General features: G+C 43.4%; 2 protein-coding genes across 2 annotated transcripts; one reads left to right on the top strand and one right to left on the bottom strand.

The window, feature by feature from the left end:
• Positions 1-3,772: 3,772 nt before the first annotated feature.
• Positions 3,773-7,944, top strand: rag1 (recombination activating 1). Its single transcript, XM_040133598.1, has 3 exons — positions 3,773-4,107; positions 4,197-5,329; positions 6,197-7,944. Exons 1-3 carry the CDS (start codon positions 3,773-3,775, stop codon positions 7,942-7,944), a joined length of 3,216 nt encoding a protein of 1,071 aa, XP_039989532.1.
• Positions 7,945-10,328: 2,384 nt separating this feature from the next.
• Positions 10,329-11,930, bottom strand: rag2 (recombination activating gene 2). Its single transcript, XM_040133558.1, has one exon. It carries the CDS (start codon positions 11,928-11,930, stop codon positions 10,329-10,331), a length of 1,602 nt encoding a protein of 533 aa, XP_039989492.1.
• Between the last annotated feature and the right edge of the window lie 427 nt (positions 11,931-12,357).

Genomic DNA, 12,357 nt, shown 5'->3' with positions numbered 1-12,357 from the left:
GTTTTACACACACAGGCCCAAAAGTGAAATAATTCCTACGTTTCAAAAGGATGGCTTATCGAGGCTACTTTATATTTATTTGGTCTTCTTCCTGTGTGTGACTTAAACACCAGCACAAACTCACAAACACCGACACGCAGCCCCTTCCATCCTCCTTTTCACTCCACCTTCCCCATCCACAAACACATGTACTGCCCCTGCCATATTCCCACTCATCCCTCCCACTGCACACACCTGCTACATGCTCATACACACACACACACACACACACACACACACACACACACACACACACACACACACACACACACACACACACACACACACACACACACACACACACACACACACACAAAATTGCTCACTGCTGTTGTTTGAATTCATCATATTAGAAAAAAGTTGTCAGTTTGATGGTGCATTGCAAACTCCTGTATGTCCTCCTAAACTGCAACCTCTAGTCCCCCGGGGTCCGCTCCTCACATTCATAACACTCCACTCCGTGCCAGGTGGCTGTCTCCACAAGTCCTCTTCCCCATAAATCAGACTGTCTTTGAGTTGATCAATAACAAGTCAATTGGAAGGCGCAGAGAGATGAGGGTCTCAAGGGGTCACCGCTTGTTTGTTAGGCAGACATCTGCAGCTCTCTCCCCGCCATGGCGCTAGGTGTGCCGTTTACCTTGGAAACATGTGGCTACCTGGCTGTCATAAATCTAAATATCAACTATAAATAGGCTTGGAACATCTTGCTACAATCCATCATTTGCTTGTTCTTGGATATGTAATGTATCAAGCATTGTGTACTTCAAATCTCCCAGCTGTGTCTGATGGATTTGAATAGCGAGAGAGCAGAATCTTTTGGCTTAACTTTTCTTTGTATTTGCTCTTCAGCACGCTGGTCACCCCCCCCCCCAAAAAAAAAAGAAAAAAAAGAAAAGTAATTCTATTGCTGTTTAGGGTCACACTTGACCATATGCACCAAATATAAGCTGCAAAGCCTGTCAGTATTCATCCTGCTTCCCTGTTAAGCTGACAAGAGTGGGAGAGACCAAACTGTTGTTTGTTGCCCACTGACTGTGTATCTAATGACTTGGCTGGCAATTCTAGCGCAACAGCAACAGGCTCCTGTGGAGAATGCACCAGATTAATCCTCTGGATAATTACAAACAAGAATGATCTTGGGCAAATACTCCCCGTACCTACTAAGACATTACATCAGATGATGCTGTCTAATTAAAACTCATTCTGAATGGTGACGGAGAGACAGCATTTGAAGAAATGAATGAAATGTGCTGCTTGAGTGCTGACATTATGTAGAGAGAGAAAGTGCAGATAAAAACTACAGGGGTGTACAACATGACAGCAGCACAGTACATACAATACAATGCAGTTTTCTTAAAAGTAAAAAGGAACAATTTGACACATTCAATATATATTTTCTGGTTTGCTAGACCCATTCATCGACAATTCAGGTAGGGACTATGTGGCCTCGTCGCACCTCTGCAAGTTACCTTATGTTCCTTTGAAAACTCACTTGTCAAAATATCAATTGCCAGACGAACACTCACACTCCAACAGCTAACACACACTGCTAATTGGTAGTCGCCCTGATACAACTCTGTTGCTGCCTTTGTCATTTTGATTCACAGCAGTCAGCACCTGAATTGCTGGTGCATCAGTCACATACACTGAAAGATAATGTGAGGTGGCAAGAGGGAAAGTCTCAATGACAATAATAACAATGACAGTCATTATTACTGCAATTACTATTATTTTCTACTTTCCTTCATTCATTCCCACCCTTTAAAAATCATTCTTCAGTTACCTTCCGTCTTTTTCTCACATACAGACAGACACCATGACACCATGTCTGTTTAAGTGATTACCATGTCACCTTTTGTCTTTTGACAGATCACACAATTGTAAGAAAAATAAATATGGCTTTTGACTGTCACAGAAAAAATAAAATAAACAAAGATAATCCTCACCTTTAACAATTTGCTAATGCACCGACTTATAAACCGTTTTGTTTTTCTATCAGCTCTTGTATTCATCTGTTTTTTATCACATGAATTTGTCTGTGTTTGAAAGTTTGGTCTTTTAAACATTATAAATTTGTAGTGTCACTATTATGAATTTATTTTAATACGACATATGGCAGACTTTATGTTTGCCCGTTGGACAAGACAGTGCATTTATTCTGTGCTCCATTACGAGAGCTCTTCATTAGTAGCCCTTTTCATATGTTTAACAGTATCTCTCTTTATGTCAGAGTGAGGCCACCTGGATGAGGTGAGGGTGCAGTTGGATATGAGAAAATGGAGATAAAGCTGACATAAAAGTGTTTCTAGTTGAGGATCAGTCTGATGTGGTTTGTTTGGGGTACGCTGTTCGATTCTGTACATGCACATGTTTTCAACTGTGCTTTGGGGTTGACCTTGTTTTTTTTTGTTTTTTTAAATCAGCTGCCTGTATCAGGTATCAGGTGGCAGGAATTGACTGTTTGGATCCCATTTAAGGGTATAAATACAAGACACAAGGAGACAGACAGGAGGAATCCCACTCAGGCCACAACTCAGGGAAACAGATGCTGCAAGCTGTGACAGACTCAGACATATACAGTTTATGTGTGTAGTGTGTAGGGACTGGCTCCAGGGCTTCCCTTGTGCTCCCATGCGAACAGGACCCCCAGGGGAGCCGACGCCAGCTGAGACTGAAAAACAAGGTAAGAGCCCAGCTGACATACATCCACACAGGCTCAGCTGTTTGTCTCAAATGAGAGTTCAGCATGTGAAGTACACAGAGACTAAAAAAATGAATGAGACTGCCAGATTCAAGCCTCCCAGGAAGAAAACGTATTGAGAACACTGAAAGATGGATAGATGGAAGATGCTACAGTGTGTGCACTACAGGTGTGTAAGGGTAAGACTTGGCTATGGATGTAATAGTTTCTAAGATTGTTTGACTGTTTTAGTGTCTGAACTGATAATAGAACCTAGATAGTATGGGAGGAGATGAAATGAGGTCTGTCAGTGCAGTGGTATCATTGATCCTACCTCTGCCATATCATAAGATTGCTTGGTTGTTGAAATATGACTCCAAAATTGAACAATGTTGTGTTTGGAATAATTCTTTATGATCTTTATTCAATATGATGGTTTCTTGTTTTGTTTTCCCTTTTGTTTGGTCAATATTTATGTATTATGAAATAAGTTTACAGTGTCTCCGATTTTTCCTCCGCATTTAAAATGCCAGTCAGAGGTTCCTGGGGCTCCAATTCTCTCTCCAGCCAAGAAAATGACTAATATTTATGATTGACAGCCTTGCACAGATAAGGTTGCCCATTTAGCAAACTCGCTGTGTCAAAGCAAAAAAGTCACAATGGCTCCCTGAGCAATGGGATTGGAGAAGAGAGAAATGAAGATTTTGGTGCTGTATTGATCCCCCAATGCTTGTCTCATGAATTTTACACAAGACCTAAATGCCACTTATGGTATAATATAGCACTCTAGGTCAGGGCTCATCGCTCTCTGTTCAGTGGGATTTCAGGGTACTTGGTGTACAAATTCAACAGGAATCAAGTAAAGCTGTTAGATTTTGTCATGGGCTCAACTCTGAGAAGTCACTGGGGATATCTAAGGATCTAAAACTTCAAATCTTTTCTCTTTATCCATTAATCAGCCTCTCAAGGATAGCTGAAATTATTTTTATACTTTTGTAAAGCATCAAATTAAGCCCTCCTCTACTCTCCAGGGTCTAAGATCTAAGTCACATCATGGAGGAGGAGAACCTGGAGACAGATGGCCCCAGATCCTCCATGCCGGCTGAGCTCCAACATCTTCACTCTAAGTACTCTCAATGGAAGTTTAAACTGTTTAGGGTGAAGTCCATGGAGAAGGCCCCTCTGCCCAGTGAGACACATCCTGAGAGAGGAGTCTTGTTAGGGACTACACCTCCCGCACCTCCAAAAATAGACTTAGATAATGGTGTGGGTCCAGGGAGTGTTATGAAATTGTGCCTCGGGGGAAAAAGCAAAGAAAATGTGGAGGGCCCTGGCCGGAGGGTAGATAAGAAGCTACAGGAAATGGACACCCACATGAACCACCTCAGGTGATTAAATGTCACTATACTATATAATCTACACTATATTATACATACTTTTTCTAAGAATTTGACAACATTGATTTTCCTTTATGAAGGTGTCTCTGCCGTCTCTGTGGAATGGCCCTGAGGAAAGTCAAAGGACCAGTGCACGAAGTTCATGGGGATCTGGATGAGGCAAGTAAAGGTGTCCTGCGTAAAATGGGCTGCAAGTTTACAGGCTGGACAGAGGTCATCCTCAAAGTCTTCAAAGTGGACGTGACAGAGGACACAGAATCTGTCCACCCTCTTTCCTTCTGCCATCGCTGCTGGATGGCTGCCATACGAGGAGGGGGTGTCTGCAGCTTCTCCAGAACAAGAGTCCCTGAGTGGAAACCCCACTCTTCCGCCTGCCACCTTTGCTCTCCCAAGAAATGTTCATTCCAGCGGACTGGGAGGAAGAGGAGGAAGACCATTCCTAGAGCCCAGAGCCTGGCAAAAAGGACCAGGTGGGAGCACGCCGACAGCATTGCCGTTGGAGAAAGGAGAGCTCTGAGACCCTTTGGAGACCGTCATCATGGTCCGGTGCTCAGGGGCTGGAGGAAACCCAGCATCCAGAGAGAGAAATGGGTGAGGAACATCACCCACTGCCAGAAAGAACACCTGAGTACTAAGCTGATCTCTGAGAAGCTCCCTGTGGACTTCCTCTTTTCTTTCACTTGCCTTGTGTGTGACCACCTGCTCTTTGATCCAGTTCTGTCCCCCTGTGGGCACCTCTTCTGCCGCGGCTGTATTGTAAAATATAACCACGTTCTGGGACCTCACTGTCCAGCCTGCAACTTGCCCTGCGCCCCTGATGATCTCAACCTGCCTGCCAAAGCTTTTTTATCAGCTCTGCATTCTCTGCCTCTGCTTTGCCCCAGAGGTAGCTGTGGCGAGCAGGTAAGGCTAGACTCATTTAAAGCTCACTGTCTGAACCATGAGCAGGATGAACAGGATGCAAACAAGCATTCATCAGAACTTGATAACTACCTGTTAGCCAACAAAGGGGGAAGACCTCGTCAGCACTTGCTGTCGCTAACCCGTCGTGCCCAGAAGCATCGGCTGAAAGATCTGAAGAACCAGGTGAGGGTGTTTGCAGACAAAGAGGAAGGTGGCGACCTGAAGTCCGTGTGTCTGACACTGTTCCTGCTTGCACTGAGATCTGGGAATGAACACCGGCAGGCAGATGAGCTTGAGGCCATGATGCAAGGTAAGAGGCTATTATAAGCTTTTTGTTCAATCAACATAAACCTCCAGAACCAAGAGGGACCAAAGAGGGACATAAACAAAAGAAAATTATGAGAGTGTTTGCTCATTAATATTTCAAACTACTTCTGAGTAATACAGTCATTGCATAAATAACAAGGAGATGAAAAGTTCATAATTGAAGAGAGAGAAGAAAGTTTTCTATGATTTTGATTGAAAAGCATTTCATTATTGTCCATCTCTTTCTATTGAACTACCGCTGTTACATGCCCAGCCCCTCCCTGATTCTCTCCCACTCTCACTGTCTGTCTGCCGGTCTGTCAGTCTCTGAATTCTCACACACCCTTTAATGCACAATAACAACTCTTGTGAAGGGGCTGTTCGAATCAAAACAACATCAGCAGCTCTTGTATCTGCAAATTACACAGACAGCACCATTCTTCTCTCTGGGGAATAGAAGCCAGCTGGTGTCTGTTTTCATCTGCAGCCAATACATCACTTTTGCCAGCTTCACTGGTTCAACCCTCATTCCCCTTATAACATTTGGAAATGAGGAAATATTGGATTTTGTGATCATGGGCTTGTGGGCTTTTGACAATGATACATTCACATTTGGGTGTTAAATTCCTGATTCTCTCTGTCTCATGGTATAAATGACTCCAAATGCGGGATATCAAATGAGGAAATGTTAGATACTGCAGTTCTTTTCAAAGCACTAGAAAGGGGCTTCCACAGTTTGGTGTTAAATAATTCTCTTCATGTGTCATGCCTTTCCTTTCGCTTTCCTTTTATAATGTGTTCCTATTTTTATTTTGCCTCTGTCTGTCTGTCTTTGACACTTTCTCTCCTTTAATTTTCTCTGTCTCTGCAGGCAGAGGCTTTGGGTTGCATCCCGCAGTGTGCTTGGCCATTCGGGTGAACACTTTCCTGAGCTGCAGTCAGTATCACAAGATGTACCGGACTGTCAAAGCCACCAGTGGCCGCCAGATCTTTCAGCCCCTGCACACCCTCCGAGCTGCAGAGAAAGAACTTCTCCCTGGCTTTCACCAGTTTGAATGGCAGCCAGCTCTCAAGAATGTGTCCACATCTTGCAATGTTGGCATTATTAATGGGCTCTCTGGATGGGCTTCCTTGGTGGATGAACCCCCTGCTGACACCATCACTCGGCGGTTTCGATATGATGTAGCTCTGGTGTCAGCATTAAAGGATCTGGAGGAGGACATCATTGAGGGGCTGAGAGAGAGTGGGATGGAAGACAGTGCTTGCACTTCAGGCTTTACTGTCATGATCAAGGAATGTTGTGATGGCATGGGCGATGTCAGCGAGAAGCACGGTGGAGGACCAGCTGTTCCCGAGAAGGCTGTGCGTTTCTCTTTCACTGTTATGTCTGTCTCTGTCCAAGCAGACGATGAGGAGGAGGAGGTTACCATCTTCACTGAGCCAAAACCAAACTCAGAACTGTCCTGTAAGCCCCTTTGCCTGATGTTTGTGGATGAGTCAGACCATGAGACGCTCACAGCTGTCCTGGGGCCTATAGTTGCAGAGCGTAATGCGATGATAGAGAGCAGGCTCATCCTGTCCATGGGCGGCCTGCTTCGCTCCTTCCGCTTCCGCTTCAGAGGCACGGGATACGATGAGAAGATGGTGCGAGAGATGGAAGGCCTGGAGTCCTCGGGTTCCACATATATCTGCACTCTGTGTGACTCCACTCGGGCAGAGGCCTCTCAAAACATGGTGCTACACTCCATAACCCGCTGTCATGAAGAGAACCTGGAACGTTACGAAATATGGAGATCCAATCCCTTCTCTGAGTCTGTAGACGAGCTGCGAGACAGAGTCAAAGGGGTCTCTGCCAAGCCCTTCATGGAGACCCAGCCCACACTAGATGCATTACACTGTGACATTGGCAATGCCACTGAGTTCTACAAAATCTTCCAGGACGAGATTGGGGAGGTGTACCAAAAGGTCAACCCTAGCCGGGAAGAGCGGCGCAGCTGGAGGGCAGCCCTAGATAAAGAGCTGAGGAAGACGATGAAGCTTAAACCGGTAATGAGGATGAATGGGAACTATGCCCGCAGGCTAATGACCCTGGAAGCTGTGGAGGTGGTATGTCAGCTGGTGCCTTCAGAGGAGCGGAGGGAGGCCCTGAGGGAGCTTATGAGGCTCTACCTCCAGATGAGGCCTGTGTGGCGCGCCACCTGCCCAGCCAAAGAATGCCCTGACCAGCTGTGCCGCTACAGCTTTAACTCCCAGCGCTTTGCCGACCTCCTCTCCTCTACCTTCAAATACAGGTACAACGGAAAGATAACCAATTACCTTCACAAGACCCTGGCCCATGTGCCTGAAATCATAGAGAGAGATGGATCCATAGGAGCCTGGGCCAGTGAGGGGAACGAGTCGGCAAACAAACTGTTCAGGCGTTTCCGGAAGATGAATGCACGTCAGTCAAAGGCCTTTGAACTTGAGGACGTTTTGAAACATCACTGGCTCTATACATCCAAGTACTTGCAGAAGTTTATGGAGGCTCACAAGGACTCTGCCAAGGCTCTGCAAGCTACCATTGACCCAGTAGAGATGCAGGATAATGAGGATATGTCTCTGGAAGTTAATGATTTTTGATTTTTCCTTTAATGTGAAACATTTAATTAATTTTTTGATAGCTGTATAACTATCTCTTAACTGCCTCAGTAATTTTCTGTAGACTTGTTTATAAATTCTCAATTTAGTTTCTATATCATGTGATTGATATTTAATATAACCAATATCATAATACTTTGAACTGGAGGCTGGACTTAAAGCCAAGATTTTCTGAGATATTTTACATTTTCCTGTTATTTTTAATTATCTGTACAAATTTAAACTAAACACCATTTGTTGATGGATTTTACGAAAGACTATTAATAACCAATTTAATGTACTTGAATGGAGTAATTTCCAGAACTTTATGGAAAGTAATTTTATTCTCATACCTCATTTTTAAATGTGTCTTTTATTTGTTTTTGAACTGCCTTTTTGTTGAAAGCTTTTATACATATTAATTTGGCTTGCATTGCTTTGTTAGCAAAGATTGGACAGCAGAAGATGGGACAGCAGAGGAATATAGAAATAACACACAGGTTTATTTTCACTTGATCTGAGCAGGAAAGTTCTTTTCTTTATCTTCACTGTCTGTGAAATATGGTGCAGTTTATTGTATTGCAAGGATATGACACATTTATGAATTTATATAGGGAGGATATTTATGGAAGCAGATGAAAGCGCTGTAAGTCATGGAGGGAAATTGTGTTTAAAAGACCACATTTGTGGCCACTGTATTAATATATCATTTGTGCTGGAGCAAAATGCAATCACAGAGACCCAAATGTTCTTTGTTTCATGAGTGCCCTCTGAAAAAGATTACTTTAGTGCTTTATCGTGGGATCCCTGTGGGGCAGAATAGATGCCAGGTCACTTTGAACCAATTTTTATCTCTTTTAGTTTTTGCACAGAGGAGGATAGATGATACTTATTCGAATTCTTCACATAAAATAAAGCATATACTGACCTTTTTGTTGATATCATAAAAATACAGCATGGTCCATTATGGAGCCTAACACTCCATGGACTCTCTAGCAGGCAAGGATTTTTCTTGAGTTCTGTATATAACCTGGCCCTTTTTCTCTGCTGATATTTCTTCATTGCCACAGTTGACAGTGGAGAGGGATGGGCTGGAGCTAGAGAGACCTGATTTAAACTGATTTGTTGGCAACTTTATTTGTTTGATTGATTGATTATATTGTCTTTTTCTGCCCTCACCATTTTGAATTGTGACAGGCAATTTTCTTTTCTTATTTGATTGAATACGTGATTTTATTTTACTGTCATAGGTATAACCATATGACTGCTGTGAAATATTCACAATTCATTGGATAGTTGTCACAATTGTATAATAACATCATATTTTGAGTGCATTATATTGCAACTTGTCTCATATTTGTTTTTTGCTGTAATGAATTGCATTTCCAAAGTTATGGATGATGGATGATTCATAAAATTCTACTTGTTCACTTTTTACCATGTACTTCCTCATTTTGTTTTTTCATACTACACTAAATATCAGGTAAACTGTTTACTGGGGTTGCAGAAGATTTTCAGTGGTGATTTATTTTTCATACTGGTGCAGTATCACACTGAAGTTCCACTACTTTTTCACATGTTTGTTTTTGAGCCAGACAATTTACCATCTTTTCAATTAATACCTTCATGGAGGAGGGAGGTTTTTTTTGCAACTTTTTTGACTGTGTTCCTGCCAAAAAATAAATAAAGACAGAATCTGACTTAATCTTCTGGTTTCTTGTTTCTTAAACAATTTATAATTGATTTTGTGTTTTAAATTTGTATTAGTAGCACCAAATTCAGGTACATTTGTTCCTGGAAGACAACACCAATCACTATTTATTTTCACTGTGGTCCTGGAATACAAAATAGTAATTAAAACACAATCTGGAAACAGTGGAGCCAGACAGCCTAAAATATTAATGTTCTGTCACATATAGAATAGAGATTGTGAAAGCCCTTTAAAAAAGTATGAATTTTTAATTTCAATTTGCATTTCAATTATTCATTTTCATTACAGATTTAACTGCCTACGGATCTGTATATTAGGTATTGTTTATCAATTGTAATTAATTTAATGGTAAAAACAATTCACTCACATTTGGCCTGGGAAGCCAGTGTTGGGGTGTTAAATTAACCACTTATTTTCACTGTGGTGCTTGATTGAATACAAATTAACTACTTACTAACTAAAAAACTAACGGATTAGTTTGTTTCTGTCACATGAAAACACATCAGAAATAAAGTGATATGAAGACACAGAATTCGAGGCTGTTTATTGTTTATTGCCATCACAAATTTCATTTTGTACATTTTTCCATTAATTAATGATCAATTTATTTGTAGAAAGAATCATTTAAAAAAAAATTTAAAAAAATACAGCTTCATTTCATGCGTCAAGAATCGGGTCAGTCAAAAAGTCTTCTGAAAAAGCTTTTTTTGGCAGGGGACACCTTGATTGATGGAGGAGTTCTCCTGTCCTTAACTTTCATGGGGGTGCGCTTCAGGGGCATGACCTGCCGAGGTGGGGTCATCTCCTGGTAGGGCAGGCCTCCGTGGTCCAGGCAGAAATACTTTTTGCTGCCCTGAGAGAGTCTAAGCAACAGGGTTTCGGACAGCTCCATGCACTTGGCGTGGACCCAGTGTCCCCCCTCCCCTCTGGAGCAGAAGATCATCGCTGGCCGGTGGAGCTCAGTGGAGTAGTACGGCTCCCATGTGTTGGGGTCCAACTGACAGCCCAGGCAACATTTGATCCAGTAGCCTGTTTGTGATTCATCCTCCTCATCCTCCTCATTGTAAGTATCCCCTTCTCCCTCACTGCTGTCCTCTAGCTCATGTGGCTCACGACCAAAGTAGAGCTCCTCGGAGTCCTCAAGAGGAGTAGAGTTGTCGTAATCTGTCGACTCCTGGCTGCAGGCCAGGGTTCCTTCTTCCTCTTTGCCCTCTCCCTCTGTCTGGAAGCTCACCAGATAGAAGTAATGCATGTCAGGTTGGGATGGCCTTCCCTCAGTGGGTACAGCAAGTAGGACATTTCCTTCCCCGGCACTGCCACCAAACCAAGTGCGACTATGGATGATATCTGGGATCCATGAAGGTGGTTCTAAAGTCTCAAAGTTGATCCCTTTCTCATCCAAAATCACAGTACTGCACTCCATCCTCTTTTGAGAGTCTGCCTGATATCCACCTAAGACAATGTATCTGTGACTGGGACCTGCACGGGTGATTATGGCGCTAGAGATGGATATGCCGGTGTCTAGGGTCTCACAGGAGAGCAAGGGGCTGCCCTGCAGAAGCTCGACACGCAAGCGAAAGAGTCGAGGGGGGCGGGAGTCAGAGGTGACTGAGTGACCTCCAATGAAGTAGACACAGTCTTCTCTAGCAAGGGCTAAATGGAAGGACTGTCCTTCACTGAGCTCAGGTAAAGTGTGAGCAGAGGAGCACCCGAACTCCAGGTCAAACAGGAACACATGAGGAGGACAGTCGACGACGCTGTTCCAGCTCTCTGTGGTCCGCTCTCCTGCAGGCATGTAGGATCTGCCCCCAAATAATACACACGCTGTTTTCCCACGGCTTTGAACCATGCTCATTGTGTGGCCGTACCGGGCCCCTGGCACTTCTCCCACCAGCTCTTTCTCTTTGCAGCTCAGGGTCAGTTTACGATTGCAGCCGCGACTATCCATGGTCAGCAGGTACAAGCTTGATGAGATCTCATTATTTGGGGTACGGCCACCATGGATGAGATAACTCTCTGGAAGCCCGTCATAGGGGTCGAGGCGGCAAACAGCAGGACAACGTAATGGAGGAGGGTAGCTGGAATCATTGGAGAAAGAGATGGCCCTACACTTCATCTCACCCTGTTTAAACCGAACCCCAAATACACCTGTTGGACACGAACGCTTGGGCCAGCCTTTCTGGCCAAACAGGAGAATGTCACCATCCAGCTGTAGCAGAGAGCAGCCAGGCTGCAGGAGGCCTGCACAGTTCACTGGAGTTAATGGCTGCAGGGTCATTTTCCGGCAGGTGCCTGCGTCAAAACAGGGCACAAAAACACAAACACAATGCGTCACTCAGCTGTTGCTTGTTTTCATTCAGTGGTTTTAAATTTTACTTCCTGTTTATTACATTTACATGTGGAAGACCATGATCCACATAATCATAATATGCCCTACAGACCCCAAAGGGAAAATGGGACAGACAGTAAGTCAGCCTCTTCACAAGCCACTATTTTTTTTTTAGATTGATGAAAAATGACATTCATAATGTACATGACAATAATATGAGTTTATAATAAAAACTGTAGAATGTAAACTGGACTCTCCTAGGATTCCTTATGGCAAAATCCGACATATTAGCGATGAGGAGCACATAAACCATGCTTTTGTAAGTGAAGCTACATTACTGACACACCTACCAACACTAGCAAGGTTGTAGATTACT

This window comes from Xiphias gladius, chromosome 8 (genome assembly GCF_016859285.1).
Source record: "Xiphias gladius isolate SHS-SW01 ecotype Sanya breed wild chromosome 8, ASM1685928v1, whole genome shotgun sequence".
NCBI classification, from domain to species: Eukaryota; Metazoa; Chordata; class Actinopteri; order Istiophoriformes; family Xiphiidae; genus Xiphias; species Xiphias gladius.
Note: the sequence above shows the minus strand (reverse complement) of the source record. Positions and strands in the feature narration are given on the sequence as shown.